This window comes from Diceros bicornis, chromosome 34 (genome assembly GCF_020826845.1).
Source record: "Diceros bicornis minor isolate mBicDic1 chromosome 34, mDicBic1.mat.cur, whole genome shotgun sequence".
Classification (NCBI taxonomy): Eukaryota; Metazoa; Chordata; class Mammalia; order Perissodactyla; family Rhinocerotidae; genus Diceros; species Diceros bicornis.
This window is the reverse complement of record NC_080773.1, coordinates 28,045,915-28,070,631: the sequence shown is the minus strand read 5'-3', so window position 1 is coordinate 28,070,631 and position 24,717 is coordinate 28,045,915. Positions and strand designations below refer to the sequence as shown.

Here is a 24,717-nt window from a genome sequence, read left to right as displayed (position 1 = left end):
ACACTGACCTGATCTTCTCGTGACCCCAACGTGACCTCCTAGAAGCCGCACTTCCGTGAATTCTTACTCAACTCCGCCCTCGCCCAGCCTCCGCGCCGGCCTACGGCGGCCGACGAGGGTCTGAGGCGTTGGTACGGAGCACGGACACCTGGATTTCCGGCTTCGCCTTAGGGGGTAATATGTCCGCGCCCAACTCGCCGCGGACACTGGGGGCGGCCATCTTGCAATGTTTGACGTACAGAAGGGGAAGTGGCAGCCTCCGACCGAAGAGAAGCCACTGAGACTACACCATTTTTCAGCACTTTAAACCCTGCGCCGCAAACTGTACCGATTTTCAGAAGCTCGAGGTTACATGAGACAAACATGGAGTGGGCTACGTCCACCTCAACGGGCTGGGGAGAAAAGTAATCCACATTGCACAAAGGAAGAGTTGGGACCGAAACAGTGGGCGCAGCCATCTTAGAAATTAGTGTCCGTACAAAATGCCTTTTCAGCGCGGGAAAAAGAGCAAACCTACACGCCGAAAGGCAAATTCCTCCGAACGCTTCTGGCTGAATGTGGAGGGCAGGAGGAAGATTCTGAGGACGGAAAAGAGCCTGGAGAAGCACTCCCGGTAGGGGCATACTGATAAGGCCATCAAAGGAAGTGAAGAACTGCGATTGAAAGAAACCTAGCTTAACTTTGGGGGGTAGGACGTGGTTACCAGCGAATAAAGGTGAGGGGAGCAGTCAGGAGCCAATGGGGAGAGAGAATCCGATGAGAGGTGGGAGTTTCTCCACACGCGGTGCCAGGCTTCTCCTGTGCCATGGGTGAAGCTAATATCAAGGGCGGGGCTTCCTCAGAACCAAAGGCCATAATTTGTGGAAGGAATAAATAAGAACACCAGGGAGATTAAAAGGTTGTGCAAGAAAGGAAAAGTGAACATAGTATTTGTAGACTGAAATAAAGAGTCTGGGTAAAGGTTAATTAAGGGAGACTGTTTGATAATCAAAGTGAGGAATTCCAATCCCAGGAAATAGTCCAACAGAGGATTCTGAGGAACTGCTCCAAGGTCCACAGATAACGAGTGTAGTTTATACACCTTTTTTAACAAAGCAGTGTATGTGCCAAAGAGGGCTCACACATTTAGTACCTACATACTTTAAAGATAACATAAACAAGAGCTTTTTGGTTATACATCCAACAAGGCTTGGAGTGTTGGTGTTATCTATGTGTGGAAGGAGGCAAGGGCCAGGGTCCTTACTTTTTCTCTCAGTTTGTAAGACATGCAGCTGGGAAACGTGAGAGCAAGGTAGCGTTTATCATTTCCTGTGTGGATCTGTCCACCTGGAATCTTCAGTCATGAGGGGTGGGGGGTTGCAAGGTCATTCTAACACAAGCTTCACATGGCCTGCATGGCTGCTTCACAGTACAGCATGGATTTTTATGCTGACTTTACCTACGTGGCTTGCTTGCTAGATTCACCTGTTAGACCAGGGAGCGGGGTCCCAGTTTCCTTTACATATACTACATGATGAGCTATAAATAGTATTTACATAGTCATCATAATGTAAACACTAAATCTCATGCAACCAAAATTGACAAATAACTGTATTGGAAGAAAGGGAAAAGGAAATGCATGAGTGTGGAAGACTGTGTTTGTAGGAGAGTTGTTTTGACCCTTCCTTCATGACAAATCTATACACAGTGCCCCCAAATGAAAAATCCATTATCAGTATATCCATGTTACTTAAAATATCAAAATCTTTGAAAGAGTAAAAAACTTTACAAAACTACCTCCTAAACTTTTGAATTGCAAAATAAAACTGAGAACCCTATGAGGCAGCAATTCCACTCCTAGATATTTACTCAAGAATACTGAAATATAATCTCACAAAGACTTACACAAGAATGTTCATAGCACCTTTATTCATAATAGCCCCAAACAAGAAACAATCCAGGTGTCCATCAATATACGAATGGGTAAGCAAACTGTGGTATAATCATACAATGGAATACAGGTGCATGCAACAACATAGATAAATCTCAAAAACATCACACTGAGGAAAAGAAGCCAAACAGGAAAAGTACAAACTAAATGATTTCATTTATATGAAAAAACAAGTGTTGGTGAGCATGTTGAAGAATTGGAAACCTTATAAACTGACGAAATGCAAAATGTTGCAGTTGCAAAGTCATTTTGACACAGGCTGAAGGTGACCTGCACGGCTGCTTCACAGTACAGCAAGGATTTTATTGTACTGACTTAAAGCCTATACAATTTGCTTGCTAGATTCACCTGTTAGACCAGGGAGAGGGGCCAAAAATCTGTCCACAGTTTATATTCAAGAGAAATGAAAACATATGTCCACACAAAAACTTCTACACAAATGTTTATAACAGAATTACTTATAACAGCCAAAAGTGGAAACCATTCAAATATCCATTAACTGGAGGGAAAAATAAAAAGTGCTATATCCATACAATGGAGTATTATTCAGGTATAAAAAGTAATTAAGTACAGAAACATGCTATAGCATGGATGAACCTTGAAAACATTATGCCAAATGAAAGAAGCCAGTCATAAAAACTACATGTTATAGGATTGCAATTATAAAATATCCAGAATAGGCAAATCTATAGAGACAGAAGTAGACTAGTGGTTGCTTAGAGGTGGGGAGAATGGGGGTACAATTAATAGGTATAAATATCCACAATATGATTAAGAAAAAGACATCAACCAAAATAGAATAAAAAGTAAGGAAATAAAGAAGCAATTTATAAAATAATAAAACAAAAATAAGATTTTTATTCATCCTTAAGATGGGCAAAGATTAAAAGATTGATGAGGTGGTGAGGAAACAGGCATTCTGATAGCCTTTCTTTTTTTATTTTGTAAAGTGACGATAATATTCATGTCCACCATCTATAGCTTTCAGAGTATTAAAATAATGTAATTATTACACTTGAAATCGTTCCCTGTTTAAAATCTTATACACTTGAGGCTGGCCCAGTGGTGTAGTGGTTAAGTTCATGCACTCCACTTTGGCGGCCTGGGGTTCGTGGGTTCGGATCCCGGGTGCAGACCTACACACCACTCATCGAGCCATGCTGTGGCAGTGTCCCACATACAAAATAGAGGAAGATTGGCACAGATGTTAGCTCAGGGACAATCTCCCTCAAGCAAAAAGAAGAAGATTGGCAACAGATGTTAGCTCAGGGCCAATCTTCCTCACGAAAAAAATAAATAAATAAGAAAAACTGTGTATATACTTAATAAAAATTAGCTATGTAAACAAAACCTGGGACCCTCTCCCTGGTCTCATAGGTGAATCTAACAAACAAACTGCATAGGCTTAAGTCAGTACAAGAATCCATGTTGTACTGTGAAGCAGCCATGCAGGCCTGTCTAAGAATGTATTTTATAATTCCTGACCTCATGATTGAGGACGCCAGCTGGAGACATCAGCAACAAGGGTAGATAAAGGGTACCTATTTCCTACATACCCAGCTGCATTTCTTAGAGATTGAAAGAATAGTTAATGACCCTGGTCCTTGCCTCCCTCCATACATAGATAACATCAGCATCCTAGGCCTTGTTTGAGGCCAAGAAATTCTTGTTTAGGTTATCTTTAATGTATAATCTAGAGAAAAACCAGATGTACTCTATCACTTTTGACATAAATGAAAATTAGTTGTAAGGTTTTTTTCTTTTTCGCACGTACACTGTTTGTAAAAGAGATATAAGCTGGACTTAAACCCAGACACCTTGGAGCAGTTCCATCAGTGCACTCTGTTGAACTGTTTCCCAGAACTCGAACTCCCCACACTGATTATTGAATAAACTCCTTCATTAATATTATCTGGACTCTTTATTTCAGTCAACAGCCATTAGTTTTAAGTTGGAGTTCTTGGGGGAGGAAAGATAGCAGCCAGTAAAGTATTAATTAATAGAACATTTTTGGACAACAATCTGTAATTACCCAATTAAAATTTTTCATTCTCTTTGACTCCACGACTCCACATTTCCAATTCTAATAATTTCTTCACTAGAAATTATATGTGAAAACATTTGAGCTGAGATAAAGCCTGCACAAAAATTTCTACCATTTCTGGGCTTCTATTTTTTCCCATTTCACCACTCTCCACCTTGGTTAAAAGTATAGCCCCGCCGTGTCTATTAGCTCTATCCTCCCACTAGCTCTTTCCCTTCACCTTTCGCCCTGGTGATGTCACCTAAACCCCACTACCAATCCTGGTTGGAGAAGATCTTTTCCTTCAACTAAATTTGCTTACTCTTTGCCCACAGTGAGGCATGCTGCGTTCTCCGTACCACCTTGGCTTCTCCAAACCCTATACTGTTCTCCAGAAGCATTCCCCGGGTTCGCTCCACCTGCTCCCAACCCGCTTCGGTCGACTTCCTTTCCTGTACGGATATGTGCACCTTTTCCAAGATGGCCGCGCCCACTATAAAGTTGGGCTGCTTCGCACCTACCAGCGGCAAAGCACAGGCGGACATCTTTGGGCTTGGTGCGCCTTGCTGAAGGGGATGGAACCCTGGTCACGCATAGACGGGCACGCACATCCCCATTTGGGGCGCTAATGATTGACGTAACGCGGACAAGAAACGTTTTCTTCGGCAGGAAAAGAGATTGTACGGACGGCCTTCCAAGATGGCGGCTCCCGCATAAATCCGCTAACAGGGTGCCGCCATACTCTCTCATAGTGTCTTTTGTCTAAAGGACCCGAAAGCTGAACCGAATCTTCGTCTGTGGACGGACACCCCGGGGTGGTGGTTGGCAGCCTGCAGGCTCGGGTGCTGCAGAGGTTAAACTTGACCAGTGAGGTGGAACAGCAGGGTTTCTTGAGTCTGAAGCGGAAGTGATGGACCGTGGCTCTTTCTACCCATCCAGCTGGTGCGCGAAGACTCTGTTAAGGGGTCTCATTTTCCCGTTTTGGGAGCGGAATCAGGTTGAGCTGGGTTTGTGGAGATTTGTGGTTTGTGGTAGGGGAGGGCTGTGAGGAGTCCCTGAGACGAGCAAGCCGCTGTGGGGCGGGGATGCCTTCCGTGACTGAGGGAGAGGAATGGTCAGGGATTGGAGTGGCCTGGAGAAAGATTGGAGTGGCTTCGGGTAGCCTCTGGAGGGGGTGAGTGACCTGGGCGGTCTTGGAGGCAAATCAGTGATTGGCGTGACCTAGGGGGTGGGTCAGTGATTGAGATGCACTTAGGAGATAGGTCGATGGTTGGAGCCTCTTTCGGGGGAAGGTCAGTGAAGGGGGGCGAATGACAGGAGGTCAGTGATTGGGGTGTCTTTGAGGGTGTGTCAGTGTCTGAAAAAGTCTTCTGGGGGAAGATCAGTTCTTATGACGGCCTTGGGGGGGATGTCAGCGACTGGAGCATTCCTGGAAGAACGTTAGTGACCGTCAGTGATTGGGACGTCCGTGGGAGGGTTTACTAATGGGAGTGTCCATGAAGGGAAGTCAGTGACTGAAACATCCTTGGTGGGTAGTTCAGTGTTTTTGATGTTTTTGGCTTAGGTCAGTGTTTGGGAAAGGAAGTCAGTGATTGGGGGGCCATTGAGGGTGGTCAGTAAATAGGGGGGCCTTGTGCTGTTGATAGCTGCCTGGGCAGCTTTATTTCTTGTGTTTAAGGGTCTCCAATGGTCACTGAGAGTCATGGGGGTCTGAGTGTTTGGGTCTGGGTCTGAATAGGCCAGTGATAATCTGATGGAACTCATGAAGTATGAACTGAAGTAGCCGGTGGCCCATATTTTGGGTATGTTAAGCATTGACACCTGAGAGATTTATGGGAGTTGGAGCTTGAGAAGTGTCTGCATTTTGGGTTTTTAAGGCTCATTGACTTCTCATAGGTTATATTAGTGCCTTCTTCAAAACTTGCTTTCTAACTTCCTCTGTCCTCTAAATCACCTCTTCCTTTCACTGTCTCCACAGTAATGAAAAATGTTTTGCAATGATCAAGGTCTAAACAAATCTAAGGTAAAATGTTTATTATGAAAGATGTGGTGTCAGGCCCTCTGGTCTCCAAATTTACTGCATATTTCTCTGGGATCTTCCCTTTTTGGTCCTTACATACGTGAGAGGACATTCCCACATCCAAAATCCTGATATTCAGAGATACACATTTTAAAAATTTTGGTATATTTCCTTTTCTATGACTCATTTTATTACAAAGATATGATAACACTGCATATGTAGTTTGTAATATGTAGTTTGTAATTTGCTTCTTAAAAGAAACAGCCTTGTATGATGAAATTGTTCTAGTATTACTGACTTTTGGTACAAAGTCTTGTTGGTAGCTGCATAGTATTCAATGTTGTGGATCTCCTTGCAACGTTGACTGAAGTTTTGCAATAATTTGGATAGACATGACATGTTAAAATATTCATATAGGTCTGGACATTGCTTGTTAGGTTTATTTCTTAGAGCCTATGTATGTTTGCTACCCTTGTAAATAGCTTCTCTTTCCCTTGAACTTTTTATTATTTTTTATTTTCTGGTGGGTATAAAAGGAGCTAATTTTAAAAACATTTTATCTTTCATTTCTGAGCATTTTATCTTTCATTTCATTACTGAACTCTTATTTTCTAATATGTTTCACTTGATTCTTGTAGGTTTTCCAGGTAAGCAGTCAGAACACCTGCAGGTAAGTTTAGCTCAGAGAAAAGAGTATGGACTTTGGATATGGGCAGGTTTTTATCCATATTCTGCCACTTCCTGTGTGAAGTTGGGCAAGTTTCTCAACCTCTCTGAGATTCTTTTCCCATTTGTTTAAAAAAAATAGTCAGTACTAATTATTCAGACAGTTAGTGTACCTAGCACATAGCAGGTACCCAAGACAGGTTAGCAAGCATTATTCCAGTATTTATATCTGTTTTTCTGGATTTTTTTGGCTTTTAAAAACTTCTCATTTGACTTTTTCCCCCCTATTTCTTTATAACAGTCTTTCTCTAAATGTAGATTTAGGTTTGAGTACAATTTTGGTAAAATTACATAATATAATGAAGAAAGCTTTGTATTTCTTTATTATGAACTAATTATATGTTTACTGTAAAATAAACCATCAGGCAATATGTATTACTTTTTTTTCTTTAGCATATCATATTAGCCTACCCCCTGAAGAAAACACAGTTAAATTTTAGATATTTATATATGTGTGTATATTTAAAATACATACACACATACAAATAAAGACTCACACAACTCAAAAAAATCTGTTGTGCTCACAGTTACAGTTTATTACAGCAGTGAATTTCTGTCCTCCCCAGGTCCTGGCTTCCTGGGATAAAATAGTTCCTATGAGGAAAGAAAGTGAAAGTACCAAGATCAACACTATATCCTTGACCAGAGACCTTGAACTAGAGCTTCAGAGAAGAGCCCAGAATCAACAACAGAGCAGATATTAGAGTTTCTGGCTGTGTCCAAGGGCTCCAGAAAATGTTCAAGTCCCAAGTGAGTTGTCTCTCTATACGTTTATTTTCCATTTGGCTTTCCAGTAGGTTTGAGGAGGTTTAATAATACATATATTAAAAGAATATGTTTGGGGCCGGCCTGGTGGCGCAGCAGTTAAGTGCGCATGCTCTGCTGCGGTGGCCTGGGGTTCGCAGGTTCAGATCCTGAGCGCGCAGCAACACACCGCTTGTTAAGCCATGCTGTGGCAGCATCCCATATAAAGTAGAGGAAGACAGGCACAGATGTTAGCCCAGGGCCAATCTTCCTCAAGAAAAAAGGGGAGGATTGGTGTCGGATGTTAGCTCAGGGCTAGTCCTCCTCGCAAAATAAATAAATAAATAAATAAATAAATAAATAAATAAAAGAATACGTTTATTCAATATTTATGAATACTACTCTATACCAGATACAGCATGAAAAGATAAATGTCAGAATTCAGGAAAAAATATTGAGACAAAAGATCAACTTCACAGCCAGGTTGCAATGAGAATGCATATGTGTATACAATCGTTTAAAGTTAGAACATAGATTATACCCTGTGAGGTTCTAAATAGTTAATAAAATTGAGCTGCAAACTCGTCTCTAGTATTCGTTGTTCCAGTTATCTATTGCTACATAACAAGCCACTCCAAAACCTAGTGGTGAAAATTTATTGTCCTCATCCTCATGGATTCAGTGAGTCAGGAAGTGAGCCACATGGTGATGGCTTGGATATTTTTGGGTTCCCAAGACCACCTTCAGGGTCAGTGATTTGCTAGAAGAACTGACAGTACTCAGCAATGTTGTTATAGTCATGATTATAGTTTATTACAGCAAAAGGATACAGATTAAAATCAGCAACAGAGAAAGGTGCATAAGGCCAGGTCCAGGAGACACCAGGTGAAAGTTTCCAATTGTTCTCTCTCAGTGGAGTCTTGTAGACAGTGTTTAATTTTCCCAGCAGTGATGTGTAACGACACACATTGAGTATTGCTTTAGTGTCCAGAGTTTTTATTTGTGGTCAGTCACATAGGCAAAGCTGATTACATGAATGGCTGACCTTAGTCTCCACCCCTTTCAGAAGTCAAGCTGCTACAGTGTGGCCCAAGGCCCCCACCATAAATCATATTGATAGCGTAGACTATCTGGTGTGGCCCAAGGCTCGCAGGTAAACAAAGATATTTCAAGGGCTTAGAGGTTACTTCCCACAAACAGGCAATTGCCAGACTTTTCTTTGGCATGTGCTAGGTGTGGACAACCCAGACTCGCTGTGTTAATCTTTTACTGCAAGCTTGTCTCTACATCATGATGTCTGGAACCTCAGCTTGGAAACTTAAAAGTATGGGGACTAGAATCATCTGGAGGCTTCTTCATTCCCATGTCTGCTATTCAAGATGACATGACTCAAATGCTAGGCTAAACTGAGGCTGTTGACCAGACTACTTATGCATGACCTCCCCATGTGGTGTGGGCTTCTTACAGCATTATGCTGGATTCTGAGAGAACCAGACTGAAGGTGCACAGCCTTTTCTGTCTTTGCCTTGGAAGTTATGACTTGTCACTCTTGCTGCATTCTGTTGGTTATGAGCAAGTCTCTAAGACCAGCCAGATTCAAGGAGAGGGGAATAGGCTCCATCTCTTGATGGAGGTGTGGCAGAAGGTTTGCAGAAGGTTTTTTGGAATGGGAAATACTATTGTGGTCATCTTTGGGAAATATAATCTACCACATGGCCATAATAAAAAATCATTGGTGATTTGCTTTGCCTTAAGGAGAAAGGTCCTCTAGGAAAGTAAATAGTTCATGTCATTTGAGTAGGAAGAAATTTCTGTGATGGATCATTATTTAGATCATGTAGTGCTCAGTGCCCTCAATAGCAAACCACTAATAAATAAAGTGATAACTTTCCTTTGGTTATTTCTCAGTAGTCCTCAGATAAACTAGTGGTGTCATACCAAAGCCACATTTAGTGATCAGCATGCTTCAGGGTTTCAAAACAGTATTGCCCAAATTAGAGCCTCTTGGTGGTCCAACTTTATCCAGGGATAAAACCTGGATTATCAAGAAGAATGGATGGATTCTATGACCATCAAATGGTCTTCCACGCACAGCCCTCAAAATTCAGTTTTTTATTTAAATCAGTGGTTCTCATTTGGGGATGATTTTGTTCCCCCAGGGGACATTGGACAATGTATGGAGACATTTTTGATTGTCACAACTGGGGAGGGATGCTAATGGGATCTAGTGAATAGAGGCCAGGAATGCTGCTAAACCTCCTACAATGCACAGTACAGGCCTCCACCACAAAGAATTATCGAGCCCAAAATGTCAATAGTGCTGAGGTTGAGAAATTCCAATTTATATTGATTAGCAAAGAATTCCAAGTTAGATTTACTAGTAAAATCTTAGAATATCCCCTTCATAATCTCTTCACACCCAAAAATGCAGCATCAACTCTCAGTACATAGTCAATACTTACCTATTTCTTCTATTTAAAAAAATTTCCAATTATATTATTGAAGCTTAGAGTATTCTCAATGTCAAAGTTTCAAATAGTACAGAAGTTAAAGAGCAAAACCTAAAAGTTCCCCATCAATCCTTTTCCACCACCCTCAAGGTAAACAATCTAAAAACTTTTATGTGTTTTCTTCTGACTTCACTTCTCAGCATTTATATATGTAAATGTGAATTTGTATGAATTTGAGCTGAGAGTCCCTGGCCTATCCTCAGTTTCAGTGATTCTCTAGGACTCAACTCACAGGACTCAAAAAAGCTTTTATACTCACAGTTATGGATTATTACAGTGAAAAGATACAGATTAAAATCAGCAACGGCAAAGACACGTGGAGTCCAGGAGAGACGAGGCATGAGCTTCCGCTTACTCATCTGGAGGCTTCCAGTAGCATGAACACCACTTAATTCTCCCAGCAGTGATGTGTGACAACAGGTGCAAAGTGTTGCCAACCAAAGAAGCTCTCCTGAGCCTTGGTGTCCAGGGATTTTATTGGGAGTCAGTCAACACAGGCATTCAGCATACATGACTGACCTTAGCTACTCAGTCTCCAGCCCTCTAGAAGTCAAACTGATACAGCATAGCCCAGGGCCTCAGGAATATGAAAACCCTTTTATCAGGCTGGATATTACAGGGGTTTAGAGGTTCTCTCCCAGGAGCAAGTCAAGGGCTAGTCTTCTTGAAGAGAGGCCTTTCTTTGGAACGTGCAGGGCATGGGCATGCCAGGGCTGCTGGATTAACCCTTTACTGAACAGAACCTAAAAATCTACATTGTCATAATCGAGGTTACAGTTTATGTACTTTTCTGTAACTTATATGCGCTTAATCCTGTACCTTGGAAATCTCTCCATATCAGCATATAAATAACAAATAATAATAAGTGAAAAAAATTTGAGTGCCTACAATGTGCACTACCTGCTCTAAATTCAGTCATTTAATTTCACAACAAGTTCAGAAGAAACATTTGCAGTGTTCTGAATGCTCATTGTTTCATTGTGCTGTTGTTCATGTTACTTCTTTCTGGAATGCTATGCCACCTCTCCCCTCTGCAACTCATTGTAAAACATAAAGTTGATCTCAAGAATTAGCTCCAAATTCACCTCAGTGAAGTTTAACCTTTATAATTTTCTTCCTTCCCATTGGCGCCCACATGGCATATATTTCTTACTTGCCCTGTAAAAGTGTATTGTACTCTTACGCACTTACATTTCTCTCTTTGCAAACTAATATGCTCCTTCGGGGTAGGAGTGAGTCTTATTCATAAAGGAATGCCTAATACAATGTCTGACATATAGGTGCATACACATGGGTTGTAAATGGTTTCTAGATTAAAGGATTTAAGAATGCTATATTCTGTTTTGCTTTTGTGAATGAATGAACATGTGAGTCAGTGAATGATTGGATGGAAGAACAGAGATAGGATATTTTAACTAAAAAATTAGTATTTTGTACAAAGTATAATGCAAAACTGGTTATACAGAAGGCAGTCAAATACTTACCATGGGAAAATTTATTATAAGAAATTCCCATTTATCTTTATAGTATTAACCAATGATAATCCCTTTAGAATGAATAGGAATGTTCTGTTACAGGGGTCACTGTCATTCAAGGATGTGGCTGTGGTTTTCACCCAGGAGGAGTGGCAGCTCCTGGACCCCGTTCAGAAGAACCTGTATCAAGATGTGATGTTGGAAAATTATAGCAACCTAGTATCAGTGGGTAAGCAGAGCTTTCCTGGGGTAATGTAGGGAATCAATTGCCTTTCCTTTCTCAATGATGAAAGGATGGAGCCTTACAAGAGCCGTACTTTTTAGACTTGTGTTTAATACATCATAGATTTTAGTACATCTCTGGCTAACAGTATTTTTCTCTCACTTCCAAAGAAAAAGGCCTTTACTTGGCCAAGATTCAAAGTATTCAGCCCCTTAAATGTAATCTTCCTCATTTTTCAGAGGCCTTGTAGCCCAAGTATTTGGGCCCATAGGTTGTCTATAATTTTCCTTGAGTAGGGTATCAAGTTACCAAAGCAGATGCATTCTACCAGATGGAGCAAGGAACGCCATGGATAATAGAGGAAGAAATCCAGAGTCAGATTCATCCAGGTGAGTGAAAAACCAGCCATGGGGAATAAATGGAAGTAAAATCTCAGTTGGTCAGAAATAGGGAGGCACCTCTGAAATGTCGTTTAGAGTAATCTTGAAGTTTTTAAGCTCTGAATGTGACTCAGAACAGTTGACATGAGCTTCCACATACCTTAATATTGACTCGACTTTTTAATCTCTCCATATTAAGACTCTTTTGCTTGGTTTTTGAAAGAATACATTTCCTTCTTTTATATATTCTAATCAGATCCCTCCTTAGTTCACCTTGGAACTTGCTCTCCTAGTTAATCTTTCTCCCTGGCATCCTCAGTTTACCTGCCTTCTCCTTCTCTCCATCTCCCTAGTCCATGGTTATAGCTCTCTTTTCTTACATACTCAGGCATTCATAAATTCTCCCCTCTTCTTCTCATTTTGTGTATCTCCCATACCTCTTGTAGTTTATCCATTTTTTTCCTCCTTCCACTTATAAATGTCTCAGACTTTCATTATATACCCACAGTCTCATTTCCTCTTCTCTCCTTGGCCTTTTCTATGAGATTCTACTCCTTCTATTACATGGTCATTGTGGATTCATTGGTCTCCTTTCTAGACAACACCTGGCAAGTTAATAATCAGATAGACTGGCACCAAGAAAACCAAGGCAACCCTGAAACTCTGGGGAGTCACCACAAAAATAATGCATTTGGAAAAACATCTTCTCTGAGCTTAAACCTTGATGTGCCTTTAGCACAAAGATCTCATACCTTTGACACACTTGGGAAACATTTGAAACCTAATCTTGAGTACATTACTCAGAATAGAAGCTATGAAAGAAATGAAGTTGAACTTAATGGATATAAAAAATTATTTCTTTATACTAGGCATGAGAAAATTTATACCACAGAAAAATACAATGCATATAATGAATGTGTAAAGGCTTTCAGACATAAGCCACAGCTTATTAAACATTGGAAAACTCAGACAGAAGAGAAACACTATAACTGCAGTGACTGTGGGAAAGCCTTTTCCCAGAAGTCAGACCTCATTAAGCATCAGAGAACACACACGGGAGAGAAACCCTATGGTTGCAGTAGATGTCAGAAAACCTTCAGCCGAAAATCCCACCTCATTTTACACCAGAGAACCCATACAGGAGAGAAACCTTATGAATGTAATAAATGTGGGAAAGCCTTTACTGATAAGTCATGCCTTAATAAGCATCAGAGAACTCACACAGGAGAGAAACGGTTTGAGTGTCGCATATGTCAGAAGGGCTTCAGTGATAAGTCACAACTCACTTTACATCAAAGAACTCATACAGGAGAGAAACCCTACAGTTGTGGAGAATGTCCGAAAAGCTTCAGCAACAAGTCACAGCTCATTATTCATCAGAGATCTCACACGGGAGAGAAACCCTATGGTTGTGATGAATGTGGGAAAACCTTCCCCCTTAAGTTTAGCCTCATTTTACATCAAAAGACTCATACAGGGGAAAAACCCTATGGATGCAAGGAATGTGGGAAAGCCTTCATCCAGAGATCTGAGCTCATTAGACATCAGAGAACTCACACAGGAGAGAAACCTTATAACTGCAGTGAATGTGGGAAAGGCTTTAGTGTAAAGTCACTCCTCAATACTCACTGGAGAACTCATACAGGAGAGAAACCCTATGGATGCAGTGAATGTGGGAAAACGTTCTCCATCAAGTTTAGTCTCATCCTACACCAAAGAACTCATACAGGTGAGAAACCCTATGAATGCAGTCAGTGTCAGAAAGCTTTCACCCAAAAGTCACACCTCACTATTCATCAGAGGTCTCACACTGGAGAGAAACCTTATGAATGCAGTGAATGCCACAAAGCCTTCAGCCGGAAGTCATATCTCCTTATTCACCGGAGAATTCACTCGGGAGAGAAACCTTATGAATGCCTCGAATGTGGGAAAACTTTCTCTCACAAGTTTAGCCTCATTATTCATCGGAGAATCCATACAGGAGAGAAACCCTATGGATGCAGTGAATGTGGGAAAACTTTTCCTATCAAGTTTAGCCTCGTTTTACATCAGAAGACACACACCGGAGAGAAACCCCATGAATGCAGCGAATGTCAGAAATCTTTCACCCAGAAGTCACATCTTATTATACATCAAAGAACTCACACAGGTGAGAAACCTTATGGATGCAGTCACTGTTGGAAAACTTTCTCCCACAAATTCAGCCTCATTTTACATCAGAAAACTCATAGAGGAGAGAAATCATGAATGAAGTAAATATCCAAAAGTTGTCATTGAGAGTGAATAGCTCATTACACCAGAGTTTACATAGGAGTGAAACTTTGAGACTGCAGCAGATGTGGACATGCTTTCTTTTCAAATTCACACCTCATTACTTATCAGAGAATGGTACTGGCTAGAATGCCAGACAGGAGGAAATACCTTTCCCAATAAACGTCAACTGAATGCAGCCCAGAGGGAACAAATAGGAAGGAACATCTCTGTATGTATTGATTGTGGGGATGTTGTTGTGAAATTCAGCTACATTGGTATCAGAGAATTGACAATAAGGAAAAACTTCTATGCTTTAAAGAATCTGGGGAATCATGCTTTCATGGATATCATTTTGTAAGGGAAGTCATTTTCTGCAATTATGACATAATAAGCAGCATTATAGAAAGTCTTAAATATGTAAATAAATATTATATCAGAACTATGTGATAATAAGTGTTTTGTATCTGTTTTTGTTATAAAGATGATTGTTCATATTTGGGAATTGCACGTATTAGCATAACAATTGTGACTCCCTGGTCCATGTGCTTAAATGTCCATAAACCTTTTCCATAGAATATCTGCATTGAGTCTTTGTGTCATTATAATGCTACATAAATTGTAACTGAACTACACGGTTCACTATTTTAGTAAGAAATCTTAATAAAATCCTGAATATCTGCCCCCGCCCTCCTCCCGCTCCACTGTTTGCTGGTATTAGTAAATGGGCCTGGAAGATTTTGAGCCTTTCTTGAGTAAAACATTTTCATTGATTCTAAGAGGGAAATTTTGTCCCATATATAAACAATGCTGTTAAAATGCTGCATACAGTTGATGACTTAACATATGTAAATGGAGAACTTGGCACTTAAAATAACAGTGCATCAAACAACCAAAAGTATCTTAGATGAGATGAAATACAGTAGAAGTCATCTTCTTTTTATAAAGAGTTTTGTTTCTTCTAAACCAGCCAGATATTTAGGACTTGAAATTAATGACACTTCACAGGTTTTATACCCCTTTGAATTCTAAACAGTTGCGAGATAGCCCCTGCTATCAGAAGATGGAAATTTAGTATTAGCTTTAGTCCTAGTATTGCTTGATTGGACAATGTGGCTTGTTCCTAAGGCCAAATAAAACAGGCTTCTGTTTCCCCCATACTGCACAAGGTGTGCTTCCCTTTGAAAGAGGCTGTGCCAAGATTTATTTTTCTTTATTTATTAATTTCCTTTTTTTGGTCTATGTGAGGAAGATCAGCCCTGAGCTAACATCCATGCCAATCATCCTCTTTTTTTTGCTGAGGAAGACTGGCCCTTAGCTAACATCCATGCCCATCCTCCTCCACTTTATGTGAGATGCCGCCACAGCATGGCCTGATAAGCGGTGCATCCGTGTGCGCCCGGGATCTAAACCTGGGCCGCCAGCAGCAGAGTGCATGCACTTAACCGTTATGCCATGGGGCCAGACCTTGCCAAAATTTAGAGATGTGTTTTTTTCTTTTTCTGAGGAAGATTTGCCCTGAGATAACATCTGTGGTCAATCCTCCTCTTTTTTGGCTTGAGGAAGATTAGCCCTGAGCTAATATCTGTGCCAGTCTTCCTCTATTTTGTATGTGGGTTGCTGCCACGGCATGGCTGATGAGTGGTGTAGGTCTGCACCTGGCATCCGAACCCACGAACCCGGGCCACTGAAGCAGAGTGCACCGAACTCAACCACTAGGCCACGAGGCTGGCCTCTGGAGATGTTTTTATTAATCCCTTTCTAGAATGTAGCTGGAAAGTCTCATAAATTCTTTTCTTAAATGAAGATTAAACTCTAAGATATGATGAGCTTCATTTTAATTTTACAAAAATAAGTTTCCTTTTTGCATTAAAATGGGGGAACTGCAACCACAGCAGTCACCACTTTAAGGTGATTGACTGGACTCCTGAGACTCCACGGGTTACACTTACATAAACTTGAAAAAAGACAAAAACTACAATGCAGCGTGAGAGAAACAACAATAAAATAAAACACAGGTAAACATCAAAGTGTTCTGCAGCATGCAGGCACAGATTGCAGGGACCTTCTTCAGTCACATAGAACACTACTCGTCTCCAAATCACAAGCCACCAAAATATATGTGCAGTATCTCAGTTTCAGGGGAACCAAGGCATAAGTTGGCTGAGAGGTCTTTTATGCTCACTGGTCACATCGCCAAAACCAGCCTTTGTGAAGAAGCGTAAGTCATCTATCTCCATATTTTCAGTAAGCAATGTAGACAAGCTGGTATATGCACCTTAAGCAATACAATATAGCATGAGAAAAAAAAAAAAACAGAAATAAGAAGGGCTAACATTAATCCCAGGGACACTGACAGACTTTACATTCCAAACCCAGAAACCAACAGTCTTGCATATGGGGAAGGTTTGAGAATCTTGGGGGTATGAGGGGTGATAATGAAATCTCAAGTACAGTGTGACATATTGGTTAGCAAAAGACTAGAGATTTTAAGTAGTTTTTAGGGATATCTAAACACTCCTGTTCTGTCTGCATTTCCAAAGGATTTGTTTAGGAGTGACTGGGAGCTCTCCATTGTCTTGAGTGTAAAGCCCAGGAAGTTGACTAGGGCACTGTACTATTGAAGACAGAGATTCTTACCTGTGAGCAGCTAAATCATTTTAGTACATCAGGAGTCTTCGCACACCTTGTCCCTCACCAGCTCCCACCCCAAACCACTTTCCAACAAGAAAGTCACTGTACCTACAGTGAGATAAGTACTTCTCAACTTCCCCTTGACATGTTCAAAATAAGAAAAGGGGTCTCAGTGGGAAGAACTTTTCCACTGGAAAGGTGGAAAATATCTGATTCATCTTCTTTCCTCATCCTTGCTCACTCTCCATCTCTCACATTCGCCCTCAAACCCTATTTGCAGGGAAGTAACTGCTATAAGATAACAATGAAGTGTTATCCTACTCTTTCCAGGTTACATTTTAATTCTAAACCTAAACTCACTCATATATTTAAAGTCTCTACTTGATCTTGTGAGATTGACTGTTAAATAAACTACCTCTTGCTTGGCAAACTCATTGGCCTTCTGTCATTTGTAACTCAATCCTGTTTCACTGTGATGTGAGACTGGTAGCTAATGATCAATCATATTGCTGACCCCATCAGGTCTCTCCTTAGTAGCTATGGCCTGTCTGGAGTGCAAGGAAGAGATAACAATGAGAAGACTATTCTGAGTTACAGAATCTTAACCTTTTTTCACCTTATGCTGACTATCAGCAGTGTGGGAGCTGGTGGAAAAGCATGCCAAGGCCATGTCACAAGGAATAAATATTTTAAAGTTTTCTATGATTTTTTATCACTACGTGGTACAGTCCCCTCCAAGTTTACCTCCCCATCCTATCATAACAGGTAACAACCCTAAAATTGGCAGTGGGTTTTCAGGAGAACTGGCATGTTGAAGATGTATCTGTAGAGGATTTATCTGGTGATGGTCTCCTTGATAGTCTCCACAACAATGGCCCAATCCATTGTTGAATGGATTCAGGTGATCTTGGCATTTTGCCATCAAGACTTGTCCTACATTCAGCATCAGATTACATAAACCCAAGGATCACTGGCTTATCTCATAATCCCTCAATCACAAAAATACTCTTGATGAATAGAAGGGATGATATTGATGCTGGGTGGTGGGTACACAGGAATTAAGAATTCTTTCTATTTTTTATATGACTCGAATGAAAATGAAATTTTTGTAATGAAAAATAAAAACAAGGAACATTTACTTGATCCCAGAGAGCTGTAGAAACACTACCGGAAGACAAAAGGCAAAGGTACACATTTGATTTTGCTGATTAACCCTCCATCCCTTGAGCCAGATATCCAGGTTGGCTCACCCAGTGTGAGTGAGGCTACCCCATGTATGTGGGTTCAGATGTTGCAAAATATTGTGTTAAAATCAATGACTTGTCCTTTAATCCAGCAATTTAACCATAACATCCCTGCTTTTGTCAGTGTAACTACAGATGTGTTTCCAACACCTGTCAGACCCTCTGATTTAAGTGCTAGTAAACTTTCTGTGACCTGCAGCCCTGTGCACAATTGTACCTCCATTCCTGCTGCCATTTTCATTTCCATACTCCCAATAGTTCAGTCTTTATGAAGTGCTGTCTTAGTCATTAGGGCTGTTCATAAATATTCCAGACCTTTCTTCTTCTGGGTACATAGAAGGATCATATTTCTCCATCCATTTGAAGTTACATATCACTGTATGATTTGCTTTGGTCAATGAAGTGAGAGGGGAAGTGATTGTCACTTCTCAATAGAAGCCTTAGGAGCCAGAGTGTAGTCTTCTATGTTCTGGTTCCATCTCTCTTAGTAACCAGTAATATTCCAGGTAGGGGTTGCTCCTTCTACCTGGGTCCCGATTTATGGCAATAATGATGTAGGGCAGAACTCCCAGACAGCCCACATGCACATGTAATATGAGTGAGAAGTAAATCTTTGTTGTTTTAAGCCACCAATATTTTGTGGTTGGTTTTATTATAACATAACCTAACCTAACAGGTGCTTACTCAATCTGGAAATCCTGTTCATAAATTCATTTCCAACTCTCTATGGACTTAAAAAAAAAAAGGTCCAATCTCCTTAATATGGTATGCAAGAACCTTGTTTTAATTATCTATTGCTGTGTAACCAAAAAACATCTCAACATGGCTTTTGATAATCCTAGACAGGCCAGTCCTAAAATTCTCATAGGAGACAAATAGCCAAGAACATTTCAAGCAATTCTAACAAAGAAATATGATAGGGATTTTTCTCTAGTTCATAACAAAGAAGATTTACTATAAATCTATAGTAATTAATATATTGCGATATTAGGTACAGGGATAGACATATTTCAAATCGTAAAAGACAGCTCAGAATTGATCTATATATATGGAAATTGGATATCTAACTGAGATATCTAACTTACAAGTCAGTGCAAAAAGGGTTCTTATATGGAGTTAGCCAAAATTGAGGTTAAGAGCACTGTCCTAAATTCACCCACCACCTGCAAGTTCAGGGGTTGCCAGGGCCACCCTCACTTCTGACCAAGTGGCTACAAATTTAGGAGTTCCCATGTCCACCCTCAGGTTCGATAGACCCCTTCTCAGGTGAGAAAAACTCACAGCACTCACCAAAAGTCCTATTATTATAATAACAGTTTTATTATAGCATAAGGATACAAATTGGAATGAGCCAAAACAAGAGACACAGAGAGAGAAATCTGGGAGGGTTCTGAACCTGAATCTTTTGTCATCCTCAGTGATACATTACCCTCCCAGCATTGGGGTATGACAATACTCAAAAGAGAATTGCCAACCAGAGAACTTCACCTGAGCTTCCTATCCAGAGTTTTTATTTAGGTTTTATTACATAGACATGATTGATTTGGGGTTGAACTCAATGTCCAGCCTCCTCTACACCCTGGAAGTCAGACTGCTATCATGGTTCAAAGCTCCAACCTTCTAATCACATGGTTGGTCTTCCTGGCTGGCCAGCTCCTATCCTGAGCCATCTTCTTAGCAGAAACTACTTGTGGTTTGAGGGTCCTTCCATGAATAACAAAGACACTTGTTTTTATTGATGTCTTAATAGTTTATAACATTGTGAAATTTTAGTTGTACATTATTGTTTGTCAGTCACCACATAAATGCATCCCTTCACCCCTTATGCCCACCCCCCAACCCTCTTGCCCCTGGTAACCACCAAACAGTTCTCTCTGTCCATGTGTTAGTTTATCTTCCACATATGAGTGAAATCATGTGGTGTTTGTCTTTCTCTGGCTTATTTTCCTTAACATAATATCCTCCAGGTCCATCCATGTTGTTGCAAATGGGATAATTTTATCTTTTTTATGGCTGAGTAGTATTCCATTGTATATATATATACCACATCTTCTTTATCCAATCATCAGTCAAGGGACATTTGGGTTGCTTCCACTTCTTGGCTATAGTAAGTAATGCTGCAATGAACATAGGGGTGCATAAGCCTCTTTGGATTGTTGATTTCAGGTTCGTTGGATAGATACCCAGTAGTGGGATAGCTGGATCATAAGGTATTTCTTTTTCTTTTCTTTTTTTTTTTTTGTGTGAGGAAGATCAGCCCTGAGCTAACATCAGTGCTAATCCTCCTCTTTTTGCTGAGGAAGACCGGCTCTGAGCTAACATCTATTGCCAATCCTCCTCCTCCCCCCCCCCCAAAGCCCCAGTAGATAGTTGTATGTCACAGTTGCACATCCTTCTAGTTGCTGTTTGTGGGATGTGGCCTCAGCATGGCCGGAGAAGCGGTGCGTCGGTGCGTGCCCAGGATCTGAACCTGGGCCACCAGTAGCGGAGTGCGCACACTTAGCCGCTAAGCCATGTGGCCGGCCCAGGTATTTCTATTTTTAATTTTTTGAGGAATCTCCATACTGTTTTCCATAGAGGCTGCACCAGTTTGCATTTCCACCAGAAGTGAATTAGGGTTCCTATTTCTCCACAACCTTTCCAACATTTGTTATTTTTTGTCTTGGTGATTATAGCCATTCTAATGGGTATAAGGTGATATCTTAGCATAGTTTTGATTTGCATTTCTCTGATGATTAGTGATGTTGAACATCTTTTCATGTGCCTGTTGGCCATCTGTATATCTTCCTTGGGGAAGTATATGTTCATATCCTCTGCCTATTTTTTGATCTGATTGTTTGTTTTTTTGTTGTTTAGTTGTGTGAGTTCTTTATATATTATGGAGATTGACCCCTTGTCAGATATATGATTTGCAAATATTTTCTCCCAGCTGGTTGGTTGTCTATTCATTTTGATCCTGGTTTCATTCGCCTTGGAGAAGTTCTTTAATCTCATGAAGTACAGCTTGTTTATTTTTTCTTTTGTTTCCCTTTCCGAGAAGACATGGAATTTGAAAAGATCCCTTTATGACCAATGTCAAATAGTGTATTGCCTATATTTTCTTCCAGAAGTTTTATAGTTTCGGGTCTCACCTTCAGGTCTTTGATCCATTTTGAGTTAATTTTTGTGTATGGTAAAAGAAGATGGTCTACTTTCATTCATTTGCATGTGGCTGTCCAGTTTTCCCAGCACCATTTATTGAAGAGATTTTCATTTCTCTACTGTATGTTCTTAGCTCCCATGTCGAAGATTAGCTGTCCATAGACGTGTGGTTTTATTTCTGGGCTTTCAGTTCTGTTCCATTGATCTGTGTGTCTGTTTTTGTACCAGTACCATGCTGTTTTGATTATTCTAGCTTTCTAGTATATTTTGAACCCAGAGATTTTGATGCCTCCAGCTATCAAAGACACTCTTATCACTCAGGAAATTCTGAGTTTAGTGGTTGCCTCTTTCTTAGAAACCAGGGACAGAGGCTAGCCAAACTCTTTATTAGAGTTATTTTTAAAAGGGTGCTAGGATAATTAGTTATCCTATGGAAAAGTAAATAAAATTAGGTGTCTACCTGACACTTTACACAAATCAATGCTATATGTATTAGACTCTAAAAATCAGCACTTATTTGTAGAGCCAGATAGTAAGTATTTTAGGCTTTGCAGACCACATACATTCTCTATTGATTTAACCTTTTGAAAATGTAAAAACCAATCTTAACTTAAGGGCAAAGCCAAACCTGCTGTGGGCTGGATTTCATCCATGGGAGTTTGCTGAGCCCTGGAACCCTAAATATGAACAACAAAACTCGAAACGTTTTAGAAGAAAATATACAAGAATGAATTTATGATCTTAATGGGGGAAGGATTTCTTTAAAAAGACTTATAATTGGAGTCAATACTCTATGGGAAGTCAATACTTACAACAATGAAAACGATTGTTAAATTTCAGCTACATTAAAATTAGATAATTTCGTATAACAGACATCAAAAACAGTAAAAATAAGCTGCAGACTGGGAGAATATATTCACAACACAACTGAAAAAGGAGGAAAGTTTAGACTACATAAAAAACTCTTAGGAATCGATAAGAAAATGACAACAGAGTAAAAATCAATGGGCAAATATTCGCAGAAGAGGCGACTGTGAATAGCCAATTAACATGAAAAGATATTGAACTCCATTTTTATTTGGAAGCAGCCCAATTTGTGGATGGGCCAATTCTCAAATTTTCTCTTTTCAAAAAAATTATAGCAACTCCTATTCAATGGATAGTTTTAATAGCTTTTGGACATTTCCATAAAGTTATAGTTGACCAACTTATATTGTCTTAAAAGTTTTTAAGGAATATTTGATTTGTCTCTGCCACAGCTCACTGCTGCTACGGCTGGAGGGAGCTTGGCTTAAGGCACAGAGAGAGGGTAAAATGGCAGCAGAGTGGGGGAGGACATAAGAAAGTGACAAAACAGCACATAGATGCTCCAGAATCTTTGTCCAGTAATCTTAGTTGCAAGCGGAGGCTCTAAGGCTGTGATGACACTGCCCCGGAAGGAATGGTTGTGTGTGATTTCTTAAAAACCATTGGCACCACATTGCTGATGCTACGACAGCATCCTAGTGGCTTGTGTATCCAACCATTTCATAGACCACAATTTCAAACGTCAACACTTGGTGTTTTCCAAAGAGGCCTGAAACAAAGGCGACCTTAGCTATGAATTTATATTTTCATCCTCACTCACACCTTCTGAGTCTAACCTCAGTGGCTGAGGTGCGGGGACTTGTCACGTGCCCTTTTATTATCTAAGCTTAGCGTCTCGGGGTCGTGTTCTCTGCTGTACGGACACCTGAAATTCCTCTAAGATGGCCCAGCTCATTGGGCCGTTTCCAACACCTTCTTGTTCGCCGAGGTAGTCGTAGCCCGGCCATGTTTGCCTTGTGTAGCCTCGAGCCTCTGAAAATCTATGCAGGTTGTGCAGCGTTGTTTGCAACCCTTCCAGCCTCCCGCACAGAGGTTGAAGTGTTGGGTGAGCGAACAGTTCAGTGCCTTTTCACTGTTCGAGCCATCCTGATGAGCGGCACAAAAACAGCCATTCCCCTTCTGTAGGACAAATATTCAAAGATGGCCGCCCCCAGGGAGCCGTGGCGCAGAGGGCGCGGACATATTACCCTCGAAAGAGGCGCCGGAAGTCCGATTGTCCGTGCCGCGTAGAAAGTGCTCGCTCCCTCTTCGGCCGCCGTAGGCCGGTGCTTGGCTTGGGGACCTGGAATGAAAGAATTCACAAAAGTTCCGCATAGCCGCCAGGAGATCGCAGAGGGATCAAAAGACAAGCAGGTCAGTGTGTGAGTCTCTCCGTGGAATAGGTTAAGGGGAGCGAGGATCTGTGGGTGTCCGTGTAGGGAGGAGCCGCAGAGTCCGTGGGGGAGCTGGTGGTCCGGGACCGTGGTCTGAAGTTAGAATGTCTTTGCTGTCAGGCATGGAGGCTCTGGTGGTCAGGCATTAAAGGTCTATCGAGCAAGGACTGAGAGTTCTGAGGTAAGAGTTTGGGGTCTTTGCGGGTCCCTCTGTCGGTAGGGCTCAGTGATTGAGAACTGGAGGGGAGTTGGTGTTTGTCAATGAAAGCGGTGTCCGAATTTAATGCGGGGCTCGGGGATGGAGAACCCCGGGGTGAGACACACCTGATGAAGGTTACATTCCCCCTCAGTTCTTCAAGTACAGTTCCCTCTCCGTGGACTCTTTGGCGAATCTCCTTAGACCCCTACATCACGCTCACCTTTCGTCCCTACTGATTTGAAGTTTAGGGAGATGAAGGATTGAGCAAATCTGAACTGGTAAGCTTTCTGTTAAAGATGAGATTTCTTTCCTTCTTACGTCAAGTTTAGTTGGATAGTTCCTTTCAGGTTCTTTCTGACACCAGTAAAATAACATTTCTAGCCCCCCAAGTTTTATTTTCCAAAGATAACTCTTATTCCAACGTTAGTGTATTTCAATTTTTGTCTTTTATTTCTCTGCTTAATTTTCATACTTCAGATAAACTGTGGAAACATTGGTGTAATTTGCTTTTTTTTTTATAGCTAATTTCATATTGTAAACATTTCCATAATGCAAATTTTCTTAAGAACTTTTTAATGGCTACATTAGTACATAAACAGGAGAGAGAACCAGTGACATTGTGACTAGAATCTGATTAAATACATGCATCTATTTGGGTTGCATTGAAATATTTAAAATATTTAGTTATTACTTTTAGGATTATATTAGGATTTGGCATTTCCCAAGGATGTGTTTCCCTGACTCTCATCTCCTTTCTGGATTTTTGCCTGTGTTGCAGTTGTAAATAGGGTCTTTTTTTTTTCCCCCTAATCTTTTATCTCATTTTCTTCAACATAGTAAAGCAATTTAAAAATATTAAATGTTTATTTTGTTATGGTCACTTCACTGAACTTTTTTTTTTTTTTTGTGAGGAAGATTAGCCCTGAGCTACCATCGGTTGCCAATCCTCCTATTTTTGCTGAGGAAGATTGGCCCTGG

At 40.7% G+C, this 24,717-nt stretch overlaps 2 protein-coding genes across 6 annotated transcripts in view; both read left to right on the top strand.

Moving 5' to 3' along the window:
* The first annotated feature begins 4,327 nt into the window (after positions 1–4,327).
* Positions 4,328–24,717, top strand: part of LOC131397287 (zinc finger protein 649-like) — a 35,577-nt gene continuing 15,187 nt past the window's right edge. For 2 of the 5 annotated variants that reach the window (XM_058530075.1, XM_058530072.1), the window contains exon 1: positions 23,409–23,520. Coding sequence is in view for 1 of the 5 variants with exons in the window: in XM_058530076.1 (XP_058386059.1) it covers positions 7,435–7,449; positions 11,531–11,657; positions 11,948–12,040; positions 12,630–14,201 (1,807 nt within the window). In the remaining 4 variants the exon portion in view is untranslated. The other 3 variants (XM_058530076.1, XM_058530073.1, XM_058530074.1) reach the window with 3 other exon arrangements.
* ZNF577 (zinc finger protein 577) overlaps positions 20,285–24,717 on the top strand; it is a 48,544-nt gene continuing 44,111 nt past the window's right edge. The window contains exon 1 of the mRNA XM_058530080.1: positions 20,285–20,369. The gene's annotated coding sequence lies outside the window, so the exon portion shown is untranslated. The remainder of the gene's footprint in view (positions 20,370–24,717) is intronic.